Source organism: Columba livia, chromosome 6 (genome assembly GCF_036013475.1).
Source record: "Columba livia isolate bColLiv1 breed racing homer chromosome 6, bColLiv1.pat.W.v2, whole genome shotgun sequence".
Classification (NCBI taxonomy): Eukaryota; Metazoa; Chordata; class Aves; order Columbiformes; family Columbidae; genus Columba; species Columba livia.
Window position 1 is genome coordinate 34,121,449 of NC_088607.1, and position 27,192 is coordinate 34,148,640.

Genomic DNA, 27,192 nt, shown 5'->3' on the forward strand with positions numbered 1-27,192 from the left:
ACTGACAGCGTAATATACTTACTATCCGCCTTCCAACAAAAGATCACAACAGACAGGGATGGAAACCCTTCAGTGTGAACTTTTCCTAAGGCTAATTGTACATATCATGAACAGCCTCTGTACTTTTGAGACTAAATATTTAGTTTTCCTTCCTTTCATTTATCCTTAACAATGGTTTCCAGGCTACACTACTGACACAAAATGTGGGCCTGCAGCAAAAACTAGCAGCGCTGTTACGAGCTCAGAAGCTCCAATTGCCAGCCAGGAACTTGTCCTTCACTAAAGAACAGATTTGCTTCAAACATACACAATGCTCAACAGCATATTTCTATTCATCCCTAATGATGCTGGTAACACAAAAATAATTTTTCATTTTTCTTAGTGAGTAAGTCACAATCACAAAGAATACAGGGGAAAAATTTCTAACATTCTAAATCAAAACCCTGAATACTGACTCTTTATAACTTCGACAACTGCCTAAGTGGCTTCCTATATTTAAAATACGAATGTCAAAAATAAGCTGTTCGCCACAGGGGAAGCAATAAACTTTGTGAGGCAGCCTGCACATAATTGCCAGCAATCAAGTTCTTTCCACTGAGAGTCTGAACTTATATCTAGTATTTGTCTTATAGCTCAAGGAAGTCGCCAGTACACAGCTATGGCACCTCTACATTCTCTTATTTTTTAATTAATTTTTGCCTATGACCTTTTTCAGGACAAACCTTGAACTATTTTAAAGTGACAAGTTTTGGCCTATCAGGCTGAACAGAAGGCAGTAACATTGTAGGGGAAAAAGCAACTGTGTGTGGCATGTAGTTGCCCTTAGTTTGCATGTACTGAAGTCCAGCAGAGGTTTGTTTTTATGAAAGCGTTATAAAGTGCAATAACTTAAACAATTATGCACAATTTCTTGCTATCCAAAGGATGTTTGTCTGCGGCCATAGCATATAACTGTATGCTCTGACATGTAAGAAATATCTTGCAACAGTATAAAATAAATTGAAGTCATAACATAATAGATTGCATTCTCAATTATGAAAGCATGCTGTATTTGGACTGTAACAGTATCCTAAATTAAAAATGCCTACATATCAGTAAAAATAATAAAATGCAGTTTTGTGAAGCCACAGAACTACTACTACATATGCTTTGGCTCCATGTATAAACTGACATGGCAAATTCTAAATTTAACAAAGCCAATTTCTTTTAAAGCCTCCTCACACTAATTACATCCATCAAGTGTGTAAAATACATTTTGTCAGCTAAGAATAGGGGACTTCAATTAAATATAAATCCTTATTCAGCACTCCAAGCTGTTAATGGCTCAAACTCGTTAATGAGATGATAGAAAGAAAATGTTCCTACATACAAATTCTGTAGTGAGAACTTATTACAAGTATTCATTATTTCCACCTAGTTCATATACTCAAGAAAGTGTCTTGTGTTTATGTCAGTGCCCCGATATCAAAAGATACCAAAATAATCTTGTTTGATTGTGAATGTGCATGTATATGTATTGCAGCTTGACAGTCATTGCTAGGAGAGGTGACCTCCTTCCCTGACCCAAAGGGCCCCACACAGCTGGTGGGACACTCCAACCAGCTGTGACCTGCCAGCTCCCAGACACCTTCTGTGCAGAGCTTTGCCAGAACTATCTGAGAACTTTTTTGCACAGTCCCAGCAGCTCATTTGAAAAAGTATTCCATATCCCTCCGCCATCCAGCAGCACGGCCATCCAAAAGTGATAGCAAAGTTCACCTGGCAGGTACCAAAATTCTGCCACAGAATCAAAATAAAGGAGCCTGACTTTTAAACTGGATGGGTGATAAGACCCATATGGTAGGTAGGGGAGAAGACGCTGTCAAAATGGTATTTCAGGCTAACTGTCCAGCATTTAATTTTTCAAGTAAGTAATACGAATACTAATGGCAGACTGCACAGGATGCCTAAGGTTAGAAATGCTTATAATTATTTTGGATAGATTTCTATTTGAGTTCATTCAATAAAAAGAGATTTAGAGAACTACAGGTGAACTACAAGAGCAAGATGGGAGGGAGACATGAGAGTCAGGGGAACACAACCCTGTTCTCCCAAACTTGCAGATTTCATTTCAATTTAGCAACATCAAGATTCATTAATTTTCATCCTTGTTGTAGATCACAGGATTTTCTTTATGTGCTTATAATCTTAAGAAAGGTTATTATGGGGATTTCCCAATTGCAAGGTTCTGCTAGACCAGGCTTACTTGTCACAGAAAAGTGTTGTTATTTCGATTTCTTTTTCAGATTTCTCTCTCCCACTCCCTTTGTTTTTTCCTCTAGCCTGGGCTCCTCTTCTCTTTTGATTATCTATTTGCCAGAAATAAAAACAGAAACCAAGGGCTACATATAAGTATTTCCTTTAATTTCTAACCAGTCTACCAAGTTCTGCCCCTGCAAAATCTTGTTTACAAACAATCTCATTTCCAACACCAAGCCAAGTTGCAGCAAAGAAACATTAGAGACATTTTCACAATAGTTTAAAATTGTCTCCCTCAACAGAGAGGACTCATTCATCAAATAACAAGTAAAATGAGATACAGTGAAGTGATTCATGCTCAAATACTAAGAAAAAAATACAGCAGCTTTGAAAACGTGTACCTTCTGCATGACCCTATCCTATCAATTTTAAGTGAAAATTAACGTAATGTTCAAAAATTGTTATGCATGAGAAAACAGAAGTTATCTCAAATTATAGGCCTTGCCATAACAGCATGCTGATTAGGTACAAAGAACTGTATTTTTTATCAATGCTTTATTGGGGTGCTATATGGATATGACAGCCAAAAAGGAAGCAGATATGCCTAAGGTTAATTCCATGCTAGCTTAATTATTAATCTCTCCCAAATGCATTTTTTAATGTACTTTGAAAGGTCTTTGCAAATAGAAGTCGTCTGTTTATCGATAGCCTAGTTTTCAAGGTGGACAGCTATGTTGCAGTATATAGACAACATTTCTTCAGCTGATCTGGTTAATTAAAATGCATGGTTATAACAGGCTCTCTTACAACTGCAGCTGAATAACCCCCGATCCCTTTTTTCTCAGTACCACAAAACACTTTGTGTCTATTTAATAGGGCTGTTTCAGGATTTAATCAAAGATTTCCCATCTATACTCTGGAACAAGGGGCCTTTCCCTTTTTAAAGGTTTCAAATAAAACACTTATTTTCATAGAGATCCCTTCTGAATATCTGTAGCCTGTGACCCCTACCTGCACCTTCGTTCAATTTAATGCCTGTTTTATGCAACTCAATACTTCCACTTCTCTGCATCCACAACACAAAGAAAAAGCAAACAACACTATCACATGTTCTTTCCAGCATGAATCTCAAAGTACAATTTTGTTGAATGAATTCAGGAGAACGTATTAACAGCTTCAAAGGGGGGGGTTAACAGGGAGAACAGCAAAACCTGGTAGAAAACCTGTGCCAGACAGAGGATGGAGCAGGACTAAAAGTGGAAATCCACCTGTTTTGTAGCATTTGCTACCACACTGCAGTTGTGCTGCATTCGATGTGTAGGCATTAAAGTGTTTGGAAAACAGCCTGGAATAAAAGAAAGTCCCAAAGTCAACCATTCAAAACTAGAGAACACTTGATATCACAGCCCCCCCCCCCCCATTTCTATGTATACACTGTAAAAATTATTGTGATAATTACAAGGACCATTTAGTCAATAATGGTAAAATGTGGATGCCTGAAAATGAAACATGTTCAATTCCATTTCAGTTGTCACTGTATTTGACTCTGTTCTTTCCCAAGTTGGACGATTTGGTCATTCACCCAGAGCTAAGGTGACTGTACTCTAAAAACAACCCTCTGATTCAATCCTCTAACTCAAGACCTCTAGTCAAATACCTTGACAGGGTTGGCCTGTGTATCTTTGTCAAAGGAGTACTGGAAATCTTCAGTAAGCTGACAAACTTCTGTATTCTTCAGAAACAGGTTATATAGTAGGTCTCATCTGCTTTTACATCCAGCTGTCCAAAGAGCCTACAGAAAAATTACTGAAATGCAGCTGTTCTCTAAGGCATATTTTGCTTTCTAATGGGCGAATTCAAGTAGATCTCCACAGTGCAGGCTCCAAAAGGGCCCCTTTATTGGCAAAACCATACTGAACTGGTGTTCAGGGTGGTGCAATTACCTTTGCAAATACCTTTACATTATTTTTTAGGCCACTGAAGCAACAGATGAGGGAAGAATCACTGCATATCCCTCTTCTGCTGGTTTCATTCTATTTAAGTTTGTTTAATGGACAAAACGGTGCACTTCCCAGGGCCTGCAACAATAGCATTCCTTTTCACAGGTTAACTGTCAGGTCAGGTATGCTATTTTTTAGGAAGTGCTGTTTTGCTTGACAGTAGTAACACTGACGATGAGAACAATATGTAACAGCAATAGCCTTACACTTTCCTATTCTATTAACATTCCAGTAATCAAAGCTTGCAGAGCCTGTGGGAAAGATGCCAGTGACTGCTAACCTTCACTTTATTTTAAGCCTTTATAATTTTAGGAGTTTAATTTCAGGCTTGCAGTCTTCAGGCTGCAGAGTTGAGACTGAAGTACAATACAGCAAAGAAACAAATGTGTGACACAAGTTTAAAAAGCTCTTTTCCTGAGAACCCATGTCATCTCCCCCAACCTTCATGCAGAATTTATTTCAAGGCATTTAACATATTTTTTGCCTACTTGGAGTAAATGTGACAGAGTTTTAATTTCAAATAGATGGGGGAAAGAGATTTTCAAGTCTTCACTAAGCATCCTGTGATGGCTGCAACAAATCCGCTCTCTCAGCATCAGCTTTTCAGCACAGCCACCGAGAGGGGGAAGGAAACAGGGAGAAGCAGCCCAACATGCCACCTCCCCTCCTCATCAAAATGTATAGCAGTTGAAGCCTGCCATTTCCATAACATCCTTACACTTCTGTAGGACACGGGGACCAGGCTGGAGAGGCTGAAACCTGATGCTGCTGTTGTCGAGGGATGGACCCAGAAACCGCAAATGGCCTACACTTCACATCGATCTTCACAGACATGCATTACACCGATGTGACATGCAATGTTATTCCTCTTGAAATTATGGTCCTGTATTAAACTTACACAGTAATTTGGTTTAAAATTTAGAAAATTCATGATGACTGTACAAGATGCAAGGGAAGCCAGCACTAGAGAGAGAAAGGATGATTTCATCATAAACAGCCCATTTTGCATTCTAGTTTTCAAAGGCTTGATTGATTAAATAATATTCATTAGCTCCTATCACACCCAAAAGCTGTAGGAGAGGGCAAGCAGGCCAATCTGTTCAGTAGAAAGAAAGATGGAACCACTGATTCTTCATGTCACCTTGAAATCAGGATCAGGGGGGCTCCAGGCCATCTTGGCCTGTAGGTAAAAAACAGCCGATAATACCTTTTTTGTCATTCCCCAAATCCTCCTCAGGAAAAATAACCTAGGGCCACCACGCACCGTAGAAAGGGTTGGTTTTCTGTCTCTGAGTTGTACAGGCTGACGGCTTTCAGTAATGGCTTCTGTAAATCTTTTCCTGGCAACGGACACCGTGTGCCCTGCAGAGGAGGCAGCCTGTAGCCCACCACCCCCAGCTCCTCCCCAACCAAAGGAGGCCACAAGCCACCAAATTATTTTCACTTTTCCAAGCCAAGTCAGTCCCTCAGTGAGCCCAATATCTGTTGTGATGTCTGTCTGCGCTCCTTCGCATTTGTTTATGTTTTGGGAAGGCAGTAGGTAAAGACATAGAAACTAAGGATTCCTCTAAGTTATACCCTCAATAGTAACAAAATAAAGCAGGACTACATCTCTTTTGTTTTGTTTCTTTCTTTGGTGCATGCAGAAACAAAACCGATCAATCTGGCAAGTAAAAATTCTTCTCACTTGGAGATTTAGTATTAAATATAAAACCCCCACTTGCCAGGAATTTCAAACTGAAAATAAACAGCTCATCAAGTAATCCTAACAACAACATTATTGAAGAGAGTCTTGAAACATTGAGAGTCTTGAAACACTTTACAAGACATCAGTAATGCCATTTATACAGCAAAGACACCTGATCCAGTTTCCTTGCAGGCTCTGGCAGTGCTGGGAGCTGATGCTCAGCCCTGCACTGTCCCCAGCTCTGACATGAGTCAGACAAAGGGAGAGCAAAGGATTATGCTGCAGCAAGGAAGCAACCCCAGAAAGAACCATCTGAACTTATTTTTTAAATTAAGGCATAACCTTAGTCCCATAATAGCACACTTTCAGAAGTGTTGCTTTAAGATCTATAGCCTGTCAACCCATAAAATAAAATTACTCAGAGTTTATATTCACTGCAGAAATCACATCTGCCTGTCGTGGTTTGGCAGGCTTTCCTCCTATGCTGACAAATATCAACCAGATGATGGTGGCCTACAGAACTTTAGGGAAACATAAAGCTTGACAACAGAACAACACTGCACTGGAAAGCATTGTATATCTTCCAATACAATAAACAAACTCAAACTCTCCCCACAATATCTATTCCAGCAATTACAACCACCATAATAAATACAGAGTTTGAGTTTTTTAGTCCTAAAAGACTCAATTCACTTTGTGAATTATGGCTGTTCTTTCTAAAGTGGCTCATGATCTGATTGCTTAGAGACTCATGTACAGACAGATTATTGTAAGATTATTAATGTCTATTCAGATTAATATTTTCTATAAACTGAGAAAATCAATAAAATCAGATTTTGTATTTATCACCTAGAATTCTAGTATTAATAAACTTTGAAATTAACAATGGCAGAAATAATAACAAAATTCAGTTTCATTGCTAACTCTATATATTGTGACTTATACTTTTTGTCCTATCCAAAATGCCTTAGCAAGTATATGCTGATGTTGTGGTTATCATTTCCAAAATACATTTTGATCCTAGTATTTACATTAGTAGCAACAAGTATCATTGAAACACATTCATCTATGATAAACTAATGAAATCTAGCTTAAATAAAGACAAGCAGTGGTCTATCCTGACAACAGCCACATGTCAGTATTAAGCTTCACCAGCAATACTATGTGCAGAAACAAAAGATGTGTCCAAAAACCAAACAACTTGAAAGAAACAGTCCTTTTAATTTATTTACTTTTTTTTTTTTTTTTAATTTAAGAAATATTATACTAAAGTGCCACATGAGCACAGAGAGCCAGGCTTGCCAGTGCACAAGGGACAGGGGATTATCCCGAAGGAACCAGAGCACCACAGGAAGGTGCTACCCCAGCCTCTGCCCCACATCCTCTCCAGCAGCAGCATCTCCCCTGGAAAACACGCCAGCAGGTGAGGAGGGGCTGTCAGTTGTGTTTTACAAGTGAAAATTCAGATCCAGCTTCCCTTGACCACATTAGCATTACAAAGGAGTTGCAATACTGATGAGATTATGGCTCTAGAGAAGCTCAGAATCAAACTGAAACAAATATCAACAGGAAAATGGTTTTCTTTAGTTCCCTTGTGACTGTCTAAAAAGCTTGGATCATCAGGATACACAATACAATGATGTACATTAAAATCAGGCATGCATTTGCAAAAGCCCAGACAATTCCAATACCTCATAAATTGAAAAAAAATACATACATGGCATTTAACTCTTTGTGCTTTCTCCTGAGCTAAGGATATCACAATCACATCAGGAAATATCATACTAGACTTGCCTACCAGGCTTCTACCTGTGAATAAACTGTGTCTAAACAGATAAAAGCACGTATTTAAAAAGAAGAAAAAAAAAAAGCTACAATAGTTATAGAAAAAAATACTCCTGTCTTAGCCCTTAATGTGCTATCTCTTCAGGCATTCAGATCACGTAGCATCCTTTTAAATAACATACTTGTAAGTGTTCTCATTATACATTTAGAAATGAAATATTTTTACACAGAAATTCTACTGAAACCTTAACATCACTGCATTCTGGCAGCAAGTTCTACAGATGAATTATGGACTGTGAATAAAAATATTTTAATAGGCCATTTTAAAATCAATTCCCTATCCCTCGCATCAAATGCTCCCAAGCATTTTGCTCAGCAAGCTCCAAACCATTTCTGTTTCAACTAATCTTCCTTGATAATAAATAATTAGAACTGAACATAGACTCAAGACAAAAGGCAAAATATATAGACAGAGGCATTTACTAATTCTCAGTGTATTTTCTAGTCTATTACACATATGCCCATTTACATCACTGCTGTCCTCTGAACAAGCCTTTTGAATGTAGTGTCCAGAAGGACAACACATAGTCTTTTTTTTGACTGCTAACACTTTGCTTAAATACTAACAGCAGATGTTTATTGTTCAAATTATTCCTAGTGTTGCCAACAGGCATTACTTTACATTTGTGAATTAATTTTGCTGGGTATGGTAGTGCCCATTGATCTACCTTTGTTGAGTTCTGGAATGTTCTGGTTGCACTTCCTAGGTTTGACAGACCTAAACAAATACATATTATCTGCACATTTTGCCATTTTCCCTTTCACAAAGACTTCAGATTGTGCTGCATGAATCTCACGTGAATACCTGCGAGCTCCCTGCCATTAACGCTGAGCCACATGGAAAAGGACACTTCGTTCCCTGTCTTTTGTTTCTGACTCCAGCCAGCCCCCACCCAACAAGAGCAGGTTCCCCGTCACCTCCAGACTAGTTCCCTAAATAGCCTTTTATGAGGAAGCCTAGCAAAGGCTGGCTTGGTGGTACTTCTAAGCACCTAAGACAGCAGCAGTCAGCTCCAATTTGCCACATGTACTTCACATGACACTTAGGAGACCAAGAAAAAGCAGCTTATGTGCCATATTTCAAGTATCTACTGTACCATCTCCCAAGAAACACATAAAAAGGTCTTTCCAGCAGTAGTTCTGAATTATTCTCTTTGGTGAGCTCAGGTCAACCCCACCACGTTTTCTTTAATATATTTGTTTTCTGATTTATATATGCTTGTTTGCAACAGGATGTGTTTACTTTAGGCTACACATACTACAAAGCACCAAGGCTCAACAGAGTGTAAAGATACAGCTGTTATCTTCATTCATATGAACTGGATTAAATCTAGAAAGGTTTATTATGAAGCTATCATTCTGTAGGGAGAATTCAGTTCTTTAACTTTCCCTTTGGAAATCAGTGAGATTAATATGAAAATCAAGACTTACTATGTTAAAAACTATCACTCAGTAATGGATGTAGAATTAAATTTGATTAGATTCTTACTGACGTACAATGCAAAAGCATGTAAATGACAAAAACTAAAATCTATTTATTTTACGGTTAGCAAACAGAAGTGTATGTAATATTAGATACAAATAGCATTAAAGTTTACGAGCATGGCCAATATTCAGATAAAGGCACATTTACTTCAAGTCGTGTCTGTTATTCTAACAATCCATGCATGAATGCCTCCACACTAGAATAAAAAGACAAGAAAAATAACATTGCATAAATTATTTGTTTATAAAACACATACATGAGATCAGTCACATTTTCGGCTATCCTGTTCAAATACCATCTTACAAAAACTAATACTGTTTATTCTGAACTATTTTTCACCAAAAAGATAATTTGCCCTCTTTACACTACAGAGATACCATAAATAAACACATTCTAAGTAAACATTTTAATACATCTTGCATATATAAAACCAGAAGCAACTGCTTATTAACAACAATAAATACCATTAAGTGATATCTCCAGATGTCTTCACGGCACTATAATCCAAACAGAACTTCTTCTTTTGAATGCTAACCCACATAAAAAGATCCAAGCCACTGTGCTAATAGCTAGGCTACCAAATCCAAAGACGAGCCCCCTCACTTTTGCCCCAGAGGCCTGTGGGACAGGGGAGGACAGGCAACCAAACCCAGCTGCACAGGAGTAAACTCCATCCCTAAATTACCAATGAAGCCTCTTACCATCCATCCACCTAAATCAGACAGAGGAAAATCTTAGTGGTATGAATAGTTCCGCTTCATTCCATCAAACTGAAAGAGGTGGTGCATGTTCTTAAAATAACATTTGGATGACTACATTAATAGGGTTTTTTTAAGATTCAGGTCTCCACAGGCAATTTCTCTTTAGGTGGCTGAAAGAGAGTTTTAAAAGTTCAGCTCTGGTTTGAACATTGCTCTTACACATTTTCTCTTCACAGTTCTGTATAGTGTTCACTCTTAAGGTACTTCAAGTATTTGTAGATATGTATTTAGAAAAGGCATACCTTTTCAAAAGGCAATGCCATTACATCATGCCTGTTGAGACAGCTTCAGAAAACTAGCTGTCTTGTGCAAAAGTAGAAATGCTGCAGTTTACACAGTCAATAATATGCACTTCTGTTAAAAAAAAAAAAGAGGAATATCTATCTTGCAGATGCCAACACAGCAGGGTTTATTTTTTCTTTTTGTAATCAATTTAAGCAAACAAAATCTAAATTAAAAAACATTTGCAACTAGGTTACACAAAGTTCTATGTAATACAGAATATTGTTAGTTCATCTGTCTGCTATTATCAGATCAAGATCAGATGTACTTGTGCTAATGTTGTCCTTACAGCCCCCTGGAAGGTTACATATTCTCTCATTTCTGTAAGTCAGCTGTTCTCTGCTCACATGTAAAATATTACATACTTGTAAAACAGCATCTGGTGGTGAGATAAAGGAGGGAACAAACGTGATTACCACGAGTCCAAAATTTGCTGTGGTTCAAAATCCTACTTCATTACATAGCTTTATGCATCTTATTGCAAAAATAAGACCAAAGATTTTCTTGCATGATTGTCTCTGTGATATATTATTGCCCATAATTTCAAAGACTATTTTAGGAAATAATTCGGTCAAATTTGTAGCGCAAAGCGATGTGGAATATCATTTAACTCTAATCATTTGGGGGCTTATTCTTCACTAGCTGGTGGGCACAATTACGCAAACATCCTCTCATTCTCTTTTATCGCTAAAAATAATGCAGTTCCCACTTGTCCTTGTATCACTTGCCTTGTATTTCTAAAGTGAATCTGGAATAGTATGAAAAAAAATTAAAACTGAATCTTATCAAGAAGCAGCATGCCTCACAAGGTCCCACGGCCTTCTGCAGATATCAGGGCAAGACTTCGGCCTCAGCATCTGCACTGTGCTCAAAATCAATCACGACAAATGCATTAACTAAAGCTGACTCAGAAATGGATTTAAGCAGCTGACTGAAATTTTATTAATTTGAGTCACCCACCCCCAGAAACATAAATCCATAATAAAGCACGGACACTCATCACTCTACCTGCAAAACTCATCTGCAAAGGAAGCAGAGGATCCCCAGAGAAAGGTTCGCATGTGGCGAGACTGTGTCTCCTTTCCCCCATCTGTCCACAGGCACAAGGATAGAAAAGACATTGGGCAAAGTCAAACCTGAAGCAGTGAGAGCATTTTCCAAGAGATGGAAGAAAACCAAACCAAATGTACTTGTGTTTCTATACAAATGCTGAGAAGGTTAAAAAGGAGACAGGCAAACTAGGAACACCTACTTGTGAGTACGTTTTGAAGTATGGAAAGCACTTGGAGGAAAGAGATCAATTATCAGTACATCAGTACCTGGGCATAACAGTAAAAGAAAAGATAACTCGCATCAATAGAGAAATCATGTTTAGAATTACAAATAGCTTAGAATCAAATCAGGGCTTGGTGAAATGGAGCAATAACTAACATAGAATCTCTACGAAATTGAAAGTCTGTGTCCAAATACAGGAAAAATATATTATTAAGGACAGTCTTATCTCTATCATTTGGCAATGGCAACCCTGTCATGTCCAGAAAAATTAGAATAATTGCTAGCACAGGAAAAACAACAATAATGGTAGGGTTCAGTTATTTCAGACATGCTGTAGTGCCAAACCTAATCTGCTTCATCGATAGACTAGACAGGGAACCCACTAAACAAAAACCAACTTGTGACACAGTCACCAGCAATGTCGAGGACCTCATTGAGAATATTACTACCAAGAAGACTGTCTGTAAGAGGAACCCTGACATATTTAGATTCAACATCCCTACAGTAAATAAAAGCCAAAAATAAAACCCCACAAAAACCCAACCTGATTTTTAAAAGATGAGCTAAAGAAAAATGAAAGTTTATTAGAAGAAAGCAAACTACCAAAAGGTGAATATTAGCAAGTACACAAAGGTTATGTATGTGTAGTGTAGTAGAGGGCGAGAGCAAGCATTTCCACCCACCTCAAAAAAAAGCAAAAAAGCTGTTGTGTTTAAACAGCAGTTTATGAGAGGGCATAAGAAACAACAGTGTGAACAAAGATCAGGCGTATGCATATCAGTACAACAGAAAGGAATATAAATCATGGCAGTTCACTTGTAAAAACACAGTATGACATGCCACAAAAGAGTTTAAAGAGCAAGTGGCCACAGTACAGTAAGCTATAACACATCTTCTTTATCCTTTCATCAAGAGCAGGGAGGTTGTCAAAGTCTGTGGGATCATCAAGGTGGACTTTCCACACAAGATGAAGTGATGGCAGAACAACTACATGAGCCTTTTTGCACCCTTAGTGCTGAACATCTTTGGAAGGTTTCCATAAATGAATCTTTCCCAAGGGACAATGCAGCTGAAACTCTGACCGAAAAATAAATGACATTTCATTGCAGAATAAACTGAAAAAGTAAACTGTAAGAACTCATCAGCACCAGTGAGAATTCACCCCCAAATCCAAAAGAAATTCAAGGATAAAATAAGTACACTAATCAGTGTGGCATGCCACCTAATGCTTTGAAACCACATCTGTATCAGGAGATGAAACGGGAGCATGTGTGACACATGCGCTTGTTAAGGAGCCTTGAACACAAGGAACTGGGGACCAGCACACACGGTGTCCGTCTAATGTACAATGGTAGGAACTGTAATAGAGAACCAAAGTAACAGGCAAATGGACAGAGTCTTGACAAAGGGTTAAGGAGACTTTTGTAAAGAAAAATTACACCTCATAAAGCTGTTAAATCTTCATGTAGGACTCCAATAACAGCTTGGAGAGCTTTACAAATAGTTCTTAATTTGAAATCTAGAAACCTCTTAAAATTACATCAATTCTGGATAGACTTGAAAAATATAACATCAAAATTGTCACACAGACAGACTAAACCCCAGCTTTCTAGACTCTCAGTCCCATCTCTCTCAGCTGGGGTTGTCCAAGGTTAACAGAATTGGGCATCAGTGGGTACTTCTGTAAATACTGAAATTTAACATTTTTGACATGGCTCAGTGACAAACTTAGCTCCAGTCACTCCACTAAAAACTTCCTCCAACTCACTTCTGCTATTTCAATGTAAAATTAATTCCTGGAGTGGTGTTATTTTGCTGCTTGAATACCATAATTACACAAATCCCAAGTTGCTAGTTTAAAACAGACACATTTTCTTTCACCCTCAATGTTCCCCTAGCTTCAAATTTCTCCCAGCTCTTATTCATCACACTCCAGTAAGTATTTCATAGCTGACAATATGGCAGACACCTAACACAAATACATTTTTAAAGTTTTTTTTATGAGAAAGAGAGCTTCTGGCCCTAGTGATGAGCTTTTAAAGTAAAAGTGAGAGCAACAGTAAAGTTAAGCCAGCTGAGGAGGGGAGTAAGAGGGAAAGTAGGATAATGAAGAACAGAATCCAAGCACTTTTGAAGACACAAAGGGATCAAAAGGAAAAAAAATGATGACTGTAGCTCTGCAGTTTAATACAGCAGTGTTAAACGTTGCACTGAAACGCAGGTATGGTGGCTGCTTTCTGCTTCTACCTCATAGCAGTTTCTCCTTTGGAAGGGCACTGTGTTAAGATCAGGCACAAAATCCTTAGAAATTCACTAAAGCACTGCAGTTTTATAAATCTAAACCAAAGTTGTGCATAGTGTGTCACACAGGTGCTTCAAAGGAAAAACCAAAACAAAACCAAAACCAAATGGATCTTTCAATCTGTTCTAAAAAAACAGGAGTGAAGAAAACAAGGGACACACTTATTCTTTCCAAACCTAATCCTTCACAGCCACCAACTTCAATTTAATCATTATTTCTTTGAACAGTCTTATGTGGAATGAAACCAACTGATTTAGGCTAGTTTTAAAGCTACAGCCTAAGTATCTAAAAATTGTACAGCACAGCCAGAGAAAGTCAACCTGCATCCTCTCTCTCAGCACCTACACATTGCTGCAGCCTGTATCTCTTCTGTTGGCCTGGCAAGCTGTTTCCCCCCCGCTGCCCACGGGCTCCATGTCGATGAGATGGAGACTTTCAACCCTCGTCCTAGTCACACTGCCCACTCCTCAGCCTTAAACACAGTGCTGGCAGAAATCAGCCCCTGGTGGGAGGCTGCTCAGGACACTGACAGAACTGGAGGGCATTCATTTCCTGCCCAGGCATCTTAGGCAGCTCAGAATTAAACCTTCTGCTGCAAAGCTTTTAAGTATTTTTCTATTAACTTCTACAAGATATTTCCTGAGCAGCTCTACTTATATAGTACCATTGTGAGTTCTAGAAGAAATGTTAATTTAATATGGTTTGCTAATACTTCTCTTACAACAGAAAAAGGAAAAGCTTTATAATACCGAAGATATTTGGATTTAGCAATTAAATCTTAATTTGTATTTAATTTAGCAATATGAAAATTCTGCCAACATCTTCAGAAGACTTTTAACGTATCTGCATTAATGCATAGCCCATAGCCCGTCAGCGCTCTTACTCAGTGAACACTCTAATGCCGTTATAGTTGCCGGATCAGCTGGTGCCTGGCAAAAAAATTTCCTTGGTTTGACTAGATTCTCCTGTCAGCTTCAATGAAATTAAACAGAAGTATCTCCAAACTTCAGCTTCAGAAAAGCTCTAATACACTACATTTCACATTAATCAGAAGCATATGGTCTTTCAAATAACATACAGCCTTCCGTGACTCAACTGTTCAGACAAGCAAGGGTAGCACATTAAGCAATTCTTATGTCAAAACAAGAGATTTACAAAATATAGGGATGGCTCTTTCTAATTAATCTTTTTTTCATGCTTTAAAAATTATTTGCAGCTTAAAAATGCAAAAAGGAAGGGTGCAGTGTTCCCCTCGAAGCAGAAAGGCAGCATGACAGCTCCTATCAGCCAACTATACAAAGAGGCCTCACATGCAGGGTATCTGAGGAAGCCAAACATTTAAGTAAAAATACACGAGAGAAATCTGCTCAGAAATACATTCTCATAGGTTTATATTGCATCATTACACTAACATAATTTCAAGGAGGTGCATTGTTTAAAGATTAGCCCTGTCAATGGTGCAACAGGAATTAATCCTGCTTGCAGTGATCCTTGAACAAAGCTGCTCTATGAATCTGCATGCAGATGCAATCCGCATGTCATTGTAATAACTCAGACTGCCCAAACTGTGCAGATTTTCCAGAACAATCCTTCAAAAATTTATTCCTTATTACCAATCTAACAATCCTTCTTCTGTCTACTTCCCATACATCTGAGTGATTACGCTTTCCTGGCCTGAGTCACAAACTTGTCCTTTGAAAACGTTTTAGTTTGTATGCAAGCCAAAAACTGCCACCTACTTCAGCAGTCAGCAGCCTCGAGTTCTCCCACATGACTCATCTATCTAGTACTAATAAGACGCCTCATTTTTTATTTTCAGAATCAAACATCAAGAAAGAAAAATTATATTATTGATTAACAATATTGAAAAATAATATAAATGAAAATTTTATTAATACGGCATTAGGATCCACACCCCAACATTCCAAGAGCAAAAACAAAGTCAAGAGCAATTGATTCGTTGTGAAGGATTTGCCCAGGTCTAAAATCAGCCAGGGTTACTATCTCCTCTGAATGTGTTACAAGTTGTTATAAAGAAATATAAACAAAGCTAAAGGGCCAGATTGTGATCCCCTTACTTATACTGGCTAACATTAATCAATGGTGTTTCCATAAACTCGTCTGAGTAACTCGTCTCCACAGGAGCTAAGAACATCACTATCTAGGTCTGGAAACACTGAAGACTGGAAATATAAAGGGGGGGGGGGGGAGGGGAGGAGAGGAATCTTAATTATAAACAAATTCAAGACTCTTCCCCTTCCCAGAGAACACAGGACAACACACAGTACTTCATGCGGAACACTCGCAGCCAGCACGCTACTGTGCTGAAACAACGGAACCCCCGAAAGATTTACAATGACTTGGGGCTGTAAAATGGTTCCCTCAGGTAACCCCTGTGAGGTCCATCACGAACCAGCGAGCAATGCTAATGGTTCCCTTCCCAGAGGGAATTTGTATTTAGATCCGACAAAACCCTGGCGAGGCTGTGGCGCCATTTTAGTTCTAGGGAAGGCCAAAGACAGGCCATTTAGATATTTAACCTGTGCATGGAACACTGTTCTAAAACATTTCTCAGAAAATCAACTCAAGCCCTGAGCTCTGCCTGAGACAGATAACTAGAGAGAGACAAACCATTGGGTACTTTTGGTTGTTCTTTTTTTAATTAAATGTTATTTTCAAATTAGTCAGAGCTTGGATTTAAAGTTTATCACCAAATCAGTGTCTGAACCATCTAGTTACTCACTCTCCTTTTTAAATCATTTGTCTGGTTAGATTCATCAAGCTGACGTAATATTTCATTTTCAGCATGACAAAAAATAAAACACATTTCTCTGTGATTCTGGTGCAGTTTGCTTATTTGCTCTTAGATTACCTCAGCTTCCCAAAGCAACTGCAGATGCAAAGCTACTCTCCAAACTCCCTGAGGGCAGTAATACTGCTAGCTGCAAACTGTAGAGCAGCGAGATGCAGGAATAAATCCCAAGGGGCAACAGCGTAGCTGATAGGAGTGAGGAAGTGATGAGAAAGGTGCTGATGAGGAGTAAAAGGAGGCTCAGAGCATCCTGGGTGCTGCAGGCAGGCAAGGCTGGGGGAAAGCGCTGTAGCCTTCAGCTGGCTCTCACTGCGCAAGCTCGACTCTGCTGCTGGCACAAGACAATCAAAGGTCTGTGCACTGTCTGCAAGGCCTTCAGGAAAATTAGCAGACTAGATAATGAGAAACTCTTATCTAGGAGGCGAATTTGCTGATCTTGTCCACACCAGGCTGCAGCTTCACAGTTAGTTTAAACTGACCTAATTACACTGTGTGAAGGAAGATGGGGAAGACAGGCGGGATTTTCTCTCCCTCTTTTGTGCTGGCACTAGACCCAGTACTGGGCACACTGAGCAGAATTTAGGGTTTCACACAGGGCACTGATTCAAGCAGAAAAGTGATTTTTTTTCTGCTGTTTTTAAATTCTTAACAAGTTACTTCCAGGCTGGATCTGTTCTCTCCTTTAGCTCAGCCCAAGCACCCCAAGGACGCACTTAGATTAACCAGGACATGAAACCAGAGCTGAAGGCCCCAACTCCACCTAGAAATACAGAAAATGCCCATGGTCCTGCCTCTATAGCATCTCCCTGCAGTTCTTTAGATCCACCGCTACTTTACAAACGTTTCAATTCTGCTCAAATCACTAAGGTTTTTTTATTCACAGCAGTGGGCTACCAGACAGAAAGCCACTGTGTGCCCACCAGACTGCAAACAAGCAGCTACAACGTATGTAATGTGTAGGGGAGACAGATTTTAGACTTCCAATAACATGACACAGTTTAGCAAGAAGTAGGGAAGAACATTTGGCTAGGAGTTTTCCATAAATAGCCAATTTGCAAGAAAGCTGCTCAAGTTCTAGAAATCTGTCGCATTTCTATTTTCGGGTCTTTATCTCATTATTTTATAGAAATGTTCGGAACAGACTTCATACTTCTGAGACTAGAAGTTGCTGTATTTGTGGGGTTTGGCTAGAAGACCACATGCTTCACAGATACAAATGGACAAAAAAAAATGATTTGTGTTACAAACTAAAAGAGGGATCAAGTGGCAGCAGCTCATGTTCTGCAAATCAAGCAGTAATAATTCAAAAATTAAATACAAATCTATTTATAAGCTGAATTGTGACTTATATTTATCAGTAAATAAGTAATTTATTTATTTCAGAACCTGCTCACACAAATCAGCTTCAAAGCTCTTTTTCACTGTTTTTCAATGACACTGAATAGATGCAAGAATATCCTTTTGGCAATTCCCAAGGCCCTTGTCTTTGTTTAGCTGCTTAAAATCGCACCTTCTGGCTCATCTTTAGCTCCATACCTGACAAAGTTTTCTTCCAGGGTTTTTTGTTAAGTTTTATTCAACCCTCCAGTCTCTCTCATAAATTGGAAAAGCACGGAGGTATCATAACAGTAATTATGAGGTCCTACTGAAACAACGTGGCCCCAGACACACACAGTTCAGCTCTAGGACCTTTTAGGAACTGCATCACAGTTGAGTTCATCTGGAATAAGGAGAGAGGAATAGAGTGAAGAGGATACGGAGAGATTCTATCAAGGGTTCTTGGATCCAAGACTGCAAAAGTAATTACAAGGCAAAGACAAATCCAGAAACAAAGTCACTACTGCCAAAAATTAGCATGAAATGTTCTTTGTGGAAGCTGCCGCTTAGCATATGGCTCTAACTGTAAAATTCTTCTATTACTGCGCATGAGAAATATTAATGAAATCCAAGGGGAACACGAGCACCGAAGCAGTCAAAGCAAGACCCACAGAGGTCAGGAGTGAGCACATAGCAATGGACAACGACCATCTTTGACAGATCTATCCTTGAAACTCTTGTATCTGACTTGGCTTTAACATGAACAGTTTTTAGAAAACTCTTGTTTGTACTTAATCATGAAATTTAGTATGTTCACTGCCAATCTATACATACAGTGAAACGGCTGCAGATGTGCAGATGAATACGGAGAGCTCATCCTTACAGAGAAGGGTTTAAGAACTCACTTAAGACCAATTTTTCACAGATTACCTACTAATTTCCTAAGTCATAAGTCTATGAAAAATATTACCTTACTGGTATTTCCCAAGAAATAACTGAAATATTTCAGCATTTTCTGGGAGCATCGTTGCCTCGAATATGAAATACCATTCAGGTTCACTCAAACCTAGTTTAGGCTCCTCAATACTCTGACACTGTATTTGATAGCAAGAGAAAGTACTTTATACCGTAGGCATAGAACACTTTATACACAAAACCTTTATGAAAGATGATTTTTCATTTCATTAATTCCAACAGATTTTAGTGTAGCGCGGTGACTAATAAAAGTAGTTACAGCACATGTGTCAGTCTCATCAAAAACGGGTTCTTGGGCTTCATGAAGAACAACAAGAAAATTATGAAAAATCATTTAATGTAATGCTTTTTTGAGAGTTGACAAAATACAGTCCCTGATATAATGGCTTTACTGGAAAGTGGAATCAGAATACTCTTATAAGAACAGTTTCTTAACCACCAAGAATTATTCTTCCCCTTTTTGTTTCCTATTAAAATAAAGGACAAGTTAGTGACTCAAAGAAAACTAATGCTGTAAATATTGACCTCCATAGGTCTGAAATGATGGTTGATAGCACTGAATCCTTGAAATATGGTTGGAAGAATTAAGTGGAAAAGTTTTGTAAACTACTTTAGAGTTTTCTAGTTCTGTGTGCACATTGTGAAGTCTTAAATATCTGCCAGACAGTATAGACAGAACTGATTTACAACAAACAAGTTCTATCCAAAACTGGCTAGCATGGACAAGCTGACTGATTTCCATTTAACATAATTACATAACCGTTAATTAAAATAAGAACCTTCTGCCTTTTCAGTGTGAAACTCAATTTGTCACAGTGTCTCTTTCACAGTTTATGGCAAATGACACAATCATTTCTTTTTTATGTAATGCAACCATAGTGAACAGATATTTACTGCAACATTTCATTGCCCAGGTTAACATGCAGTGTGGAATATCCTACTAGTATGTTTACAGAAAACACAACTTCTTAAATGTCACTGAGTTGAAAGAGATAATTGGAATGAGTAAAAAATTCATTTGTTCCTGCTTCCTGAGGACAAAGTCATATTTTCTTCAATGGAAAATGAAGAAGAAAGTGGGGAAAGAGCTTTCTGAGGAACAGCTTTGCATGTAAACAGGTGTAGGGGCCAAATTTAAAAAATAATGCAAAACAATAATTCCATTCACCTCTGCAATTGATCTCACAAAGCTTCAGCTTCACAGAAACCCAGAGCTTCTAAAAAGGCTGGTTGAGAAACCCTGGACAGGTTGTGAAATGAGATGTTCCCCTGTGGAGCTCTCAGCAGCCTGAATGCAGCCGGGGACCCTGAACTGATGCTGCTGCTGGGGCTGAATAAACAACCAGAGGAGCAGACATGACCACAGATTCATTTATCATGCTTTAAAACTCTATATTGTCATATTTGCTCAATTAGTAAGTAAATGAGTTCACAGTGTAATATTTCCCTTTTAAAGATGAAGGAAAGGAGTGGTAGCTATTGCTATTGGAAGTCAGGGACACATTCTGCTGTCCAAAGTTCACACCCACATAATGCTTATACTGCCACAAGACAAGCAAAATAAACCTCATAAACGCCACTGAAGACTGGTTTGAATTTACGATGCAAGCAAGCCTTTTGTTCATATCAAAAGGCATATGACTGTTTAATTTTAAAATACTACTAATTTTAAGTAGTATTAAACAGCATATCATTAAGAGGTATTTATTGATAACACACCCATTAACTCTCAAACGGAAAAAAATGGCAAACAGAAAAAATCCCCAAGCCCATAACATACTAACAATAAAAGTCATTTACTTCAGTGGGAAGCTTGGATAAAAACAAATACAGGATCAGACCCAAATTTAGTTCAAGCTGCAAGTCTAGAGAAATAATCCTACTGCTATTTAATGAATAAAACTGGTCTCACTCTGAAAATAACATTCATGGAAGTGAATGAAAGGCTTGCTAGTGTTTTACCATGGGAACTGGCTGGCACCTTAGCTTGTTTCAGTGTCAGAGACCATTACTCCTCTCACTTTGTGATTTTTAATGGGCCAGGAAAGGGCTGTGGGGAAAGGAAGAAATAATAATTCTGATTAGCCAGAGAAAATAACTATCTGAAAAGCCAATTCCCACAACAAATATTTCTGAAACTCTATGATTCTCAATAATAATTCACTCAGAAGAATTTTAAAACATCAGAAATACAGGTCAGAATAAGGGTTAGTGAGACCAAAACTAAATAATTCATGCTGCATAAGTCCTGTGGGCATGGGTCACTAACATTTTTATGCATAAAGCACTGCAACATTTGTTATTTAATTACATTTCAGGAGAACTGCAGATGAATGGGAGCATCTTTTTTAAATTCTGCCCCACAGTTCTAATTAGCCTAGCACGCTAAAATCTAGGAGGAAAAAGATTTTCTAGAAAAGCTAAAAATAGTGCTGATGGGAAATCTGGATGGATGAGATAGTACTCAAGAAGAATGATTATATCAAAATGGAAAGGTAGGGAGGAAAGAATGGACACCAGAGATACCTTCAAATCAGGTAAGCAAGTAATGTTGGCTCCAGGATACTTTATATAGAGAATAGGAAGTCTAGCAAAATTATTTCACTACAATTGACCTGAACTGATACACTACCACTTGCATTTTAAGGAAAAAATAAAAAGATTAAATAATCTAGAAGAGAGAAAAGAAAATTAGAAGAAATATTGTTAAGATTACCTATGATGTGTTGAACTGGTTCAATTTGGAAGAGATTGAGGGAAAGGAGAAGATGATCCCCCACTCGATAAAAATTTGTAGCAAAAGGAGTAATAATATTATCAATAACAAATGGGAAATAAAAACAAACAAAAAGCAAACAAACACACACACACAAAACAACAAACACTACCCAAGAAAAAAAAATCAGTAACTTGCAATAAAGATCTAGGGTGGGTAACAGAAAGTACTCCTTCGAACTCCATTTGCAGTTTTGTCTTCATCCCTCTCTCACAGCAAGAGTATTTACTGCCCCTACCCTGCCCAGGGAAGACAGGCTGATCTGGAGTCAGAGCCCTGTGGAAAGCACGCTGTTTGCACTGAGGCAAACACCATTTGTAGCTAAGAGCAACTTTCATTCGGTTTCAGCCATGCTTCTGAGTTCCCAGATGTCGGCAAAGAACACATAAGCTTCTTAAAAGGCACAAATAAAAACTACAATTTATCTGAGTTTCTGTGCAACTTTAATACTTCTTACATTAGGCTATCGAAAATATGAAGCGGCCTTAGGCTAAAGCAATGGAACAGATGACAAATTTGTCAATGTCAGTAGAAAATCAGGCTTTGAAAAAATCCACAGATTCTCAAATGCTAAAACACAAACAGCTAGATGTATAAACAAAGACGGGTGATTGCCAGTAGGTTAGCAAAGAGGTGAATGAAGCAATCCCAGGACCAAATGAAGACAAGATGTCCTAAATGTTTGATCCCCCGGGTCAAAGAGTAAATTATTGTGTATTCCAGTAAAGAGAGATCCTAAATCACTAGATACAGAAATGGTGCCAATAAACTACAAATCACATATTCAGCACAACGAGTAATAACGATGCTTCAGAAATATAGGAAAAGCAGAAGCAGCCAGCTATGATGTCATCAAGCTAATTTAAAATCTACCTAAAGCCAATTATAACAGGCCAAGATCATTCCACCTTTCAGGATAAATCAAATCTATGCACTACTTGCAAGATGAAAAAAAATGATGAGGGGATAACATACGTTCGTTCTTCCTTGCATCTCCCTGAAATTGCATATAATCTCAATTTTTCCAGTCACATGCTTCCCTATAGAAATGACAACATTCCAAAGCATATTTCAAGGCAGCTCAGTTAAGAGTCTCCTGACATATTATGGAATTTGGCAGCAATGAGTGAACACAGTAGCATGTGTTTTAAGCACACAAAGTTGTTCAGAAATGACTATGGCCTTTTATCATCAGTAAACATCTATGGCTGAAAGGTGTTTAGCTTCTGGCACATACAAAATGATAAGATTTAGGATAACTGATACGTATGGCAGTTGGTTGCAGAGTCCAGTTTGATAGTCTGTATGTTAGAAACTGTTCTCAGGAAAAAACCAACAACAAAAAAAGGCCAAATGTAAAAAGCTGGTTAACACATCAGAGAGTTCTAAGGTATGACTGAAACATTGCATGAAGGGACTAAAGCTTCCAATACTCCTAACCTGGTTTTCCACACCCTCCACCAAATCCCTAAAGCAAATGGAATTCAACTTGCCTCACATCTCCTTGGTATACAGCATAGGCTCCAGACCTAATGGGCAGATTTTACACCTGACCACTACAGTGGAAAATAAAGTTAAGGCTTTCCATTTAGCCAAGCCTTTCTATATTCACACCTCCCCGTCACCTGCTGACAGTCAAAGGAATTAATTTAGCAAGCAGATCGTGTAAAGGCAACAGATTAAATCAGTTTAACTTTCTTCACAACTGATTTGAAATGCCACCTCAGGGTCTTGGTGTCGTCATGAAACTTGCCACCACTTTGGAGCTGAAAAACCACAGAATATGAATACAAAATATGATTAGAAATACCAAAACTGTGAAATAAAATATCTCTGGGTTTTTCAAATTAAGAGATTTTAATAGTCTATTTCATTAAATTAAATATGAGTAGAAAGTATTTGTCTGAATTAAATGGATGGCTCAGCAACATAGTGACAGGACAGCCCACCTCATTCAGGGGAGCATGATGGTTCCTAGGATGTACGTAACATTCCGTGCTGCTCTTCCACAGCCCCAAAGTCTCAGAAGTCCTCTGAGAAGAATAGGTTTTGTTGCCATGCATGTATGTAAATTCTGCAACACCTAAGAACTGTCCTTCTGCCTAGACAACTAGGCAAACAGAGACAGTAATTTATTTCTTTTCTGTATCAAGAGAAAACTCCAGCTCTGCACACCCTTAGACCACCTACTGCCGCTGGAGCTGCTACAGCTGTCTTGTTCAATGTTTGAATAGCTTCTGGTTTTGATCCTTACATATAATTCTCCCTTCAAAGCAAACAGCCACAGGTCTTGCTATAACCAAACTCTGCTTTATGTAATACAGGAGAAAATGCATTTCAGTAGAAAACTGGCCTTCATCAGTCCTGTAGGTCTCTCTCCTGCACCTAAACCAGAAGAACAGGATACACTTAGCTAATCCCAGCTCAGCTGCTACTGAGGCTCTGCCAAGTACTACAGGAGAAACTGTCACTGGAAGGTGCCCTTGTTGGGGAGCAGGGCTGTGTCTGTGCAGGCTGCCTACCCACAACAAAATTCAATACAGCAGTTCGGCTTGTCTAAGGCCACGCATTAATAAAATATTTCAGAAAACAGCAGCAGCAAAAAAACCTAAATACAAGTCAGAGATGCTCTCCAACCAAAATCCTAAACCTTATCAGCATCCCAAACTTTGGAAAGTCCCAATAGTGGACAGCAAGCAGTCATCCCAAGAAATATGTCTGCAAACTTTGTGACCCCTCTCTACTTAGAAGCCTGCTAGGATATAAGCTGAGAAAAAGTAACTTATCCTTATTTGAAGGCAAAGCCATACTCGTCATGACTGATTTTGTTAGCACAACCAGATGAAATAAATACGTGCCAGTGTGTCAAAGGGGACTAATGAGTTAGGCAGTTATACAACATAGCAAGTACAAAGATTTTCTGCAAGAGACAAAGTACCTGCTGCTTTTGTTGCCAAATGTGTGGGCTTGTGGTCTTTTCCCAAGAGGTGAGATAGACAGAGACAGTCATTACATAACCTGTCTTACAGCCCTGAGGCAGTATTAGCCAGTTTGTGAGCAGATGAGAACTGAAAAATAACAGTGCAGATTTTACATGCCAAAAGTTAGTGCTAATAAGAACGGGAAATATCAGTCAGGTGTGTTCCACGTGCATGAAACATGTGCAGACACATGGCCAGAGTACATTAAAAGACAGTCTCCTGAGAACCTTTCCTCTATGTTTGACATGCCTTAGCATCTTCAAACACTGAAAGCCCAAAGAAAAGCTCCTCTAAAGCCCCCCTAAGGTGTTCTTTTTTTCCATAATGCAATTTTAAAATACATCAAAACTACCTTATTCTTGTGGCAGGCATATTTATCCAGAGGCTTAACAGCATCCCTTTTCACTTCACATTCAGACAAATGAGACCATTTCTCAACTTTGTAAAATCGATGTTCCTCTCCTCTGACCATTAGGAAAAGGATTCAAACCAAGCCACCCTTTTGGAGGCAATCCCACAGCAGATGGTGACAGCATTTAGAGCTGCCACCCTTGCCTAAGGCACAGAGCACACAGCTAGTTACTAACTTTCAAGATACCTTGTTCTCAAGGACCAGGTTTGCTTTCCTTTTCTAACTGTGACACATAAGACTTGATTTAGGAAATGTACTGAATTTCCTTACTATCTTACAGGTAACCACTATCCCCTTGTTGTTTCTTATAGAACTCATTGCTTTTGACTTGAAAATAAACATATGCATTAAAATTCTTATGATTACACAGTACCCTTCCCTGTAAACTTTATCAGACATTTATCACATTTTTAGCTGCAGGTTACTTAGGGAAGGCCTTATTCTGCGGCCATTCTTACGGCCAAGTAGTTCAATCAAATTTAATGGCCTCATTTGTTTAATAAGATACTACCCAACATGAGAAAGAATGGATGAATCCAGCTCCCAGTAAGGTATCTGCCTCATCTCAGCTAGACTTATGCTTCTGCTAACCACATACACATTACATGGTAATTTTCTCCCAACTTTCTCCTCTGCTAGCTTTTCAAGTGGTTCTTAATTAACTCTGTTTTATTTATGAAGGCATATTTTGCTAGACTTTCCCCAAGAGCTTTAATAAACAGCAATTGAAGCTCAACTTGTCGTATCTGCCGTAATGCTTTCAAAAAGGAGGGGAGAAGAGGAGAACATTTAGAAGGGCAGAGATGGCTTTGGGGTGTGAAAGTTTCTGCTACTTTTAGCCTATTAAGCCTGATTTCCTTAGGATATCATAATTTTTTCCATACTCATAATGTGCAAATGCCAATTTGTCTCCTTTCCTTGCTAGTCTTTAGCCAGCCAACTAGCCTATTTTGACCTAATTTAGTAGAGGGCAGAGCTCTTAAAGATATAAATTTCCTACAAATTATGCGAATACTGGGAGCAGAACATAAGAGAGTGTATGAATATTCCCATTGAAGAAAAGATGCAGTAGACTATTCAGCTCATTAGATGCAACAGAACGGAAAAGAAGTAACTCTTCCCTCCAAGGCAGTGAAACCCTCCATCTCCACGGAACATCCCTCAACACTGCAGCTCTGGCTGTGCTGTTTCCCGCACATACCGCAGTAGTAGTTGCTAAGTTTGCAAAAACAACAGCTGTTAATTGTCTTGAAAGGATGCCCACCACTCTAAAGAAAGGTAGTAAAGTGTTTCACAAATACTGAAAAAAAACCCAAAACAGTCTCAAAAGCTTTCAAATTCTTATCTTACAAATTACTAAAAAACGTCCAATAGCAATTATTTACTTATTCTAGTTGTCAGCACACCCTCCGACACTGCCATGTCTGATACTGGTACAGTCCTTTGAGCTAGGAAACAGTGACATAAATACAGAAGCATCTGAGGAAAAGAAGGGATACATAGTCGAGGCACAGGATTGAAAATTACTCCCATGACTCCTTCCAAAGTCTTGGGAAAGTTATCTAACTTCTTTCATTTCCCCCTCTATAAAATGGGAGTATTAACACTTAACGGCTTTGAAGGATATGATGAACATTAAGTCATACTTGTAAACTGCCTTGAAGGCAAAAATACTATATGAAGGCTAAGTACCACCCCTATCATCAGAAATTCATGGTGCATCCTTTCCTCCTCCATATATTTGAAGGCAGGAAATCATCTTACCAAAAAGATTGATGGCACATGGAAATTGGAGGCAGCCACCCTCTAAATTACTGTGTATGAGTCACTTGAAACTATTAAAGCTCCTTACTCAGAGGGACTGTATTGACTGTAGCGTATATTGTCAGAAGTATATTACGGAGATGTTTGTAAGAGGGGAATTGTTACTGAAGACTACATGTAGCTGGTACAGAAAGCAGTCAGGGCGAACTTCCCAATGATGGTACAAGTGTTGGCTGTATTTCAGTATTCCCAGTGCAAAATATGTGTTTTGGATCATGT

The 27,192-nt window shown here is 38.6% G+C and overlaps 2 protein-coding genes across 10 annotated transcripts in view; one reads left to right on the plus strand and one right to left on the minus strand.

Moving 5' to 3' along the window:
- Positions 1 to 27,192, minus strand: part of CTNNA3 (catenin alpha 3) — a 460,135-nt gene that overhangs the window by 245,815 nt on the left and 187,128 nt on the right. The gene's annotated exons all lie outside the window — the stretch shown is intronic.
- LRRTM3 (leucine rich repeat transmembrane neuronal 3) overlaps positions 1 to 27,192 on the plus strand; it is an 81,459-nt gene that overhangs the window by 11,151 nt on the left and 43,116 nt on the right. Inside the window, exon 3 of one of the 3 annotated variants that reach the window (XM_021279900.2) lies at positions 4,967 to 11,272. The exons of the other annotated variants lie outside the window; for them this stretch is intronic. Coding sequence (XP_021135575.1) covers positions 4,967 to 5,089 — 123 coding nt within the window. The 3' untranslated portion in view covers positions 5,090 to 11,272. Of the gene's footprint in view, positions 1 to 4,966; positions 11,273 to 27,192 lie in introns of those variants that run through there. 3 annotated transcript variants of the gene reach the window in all.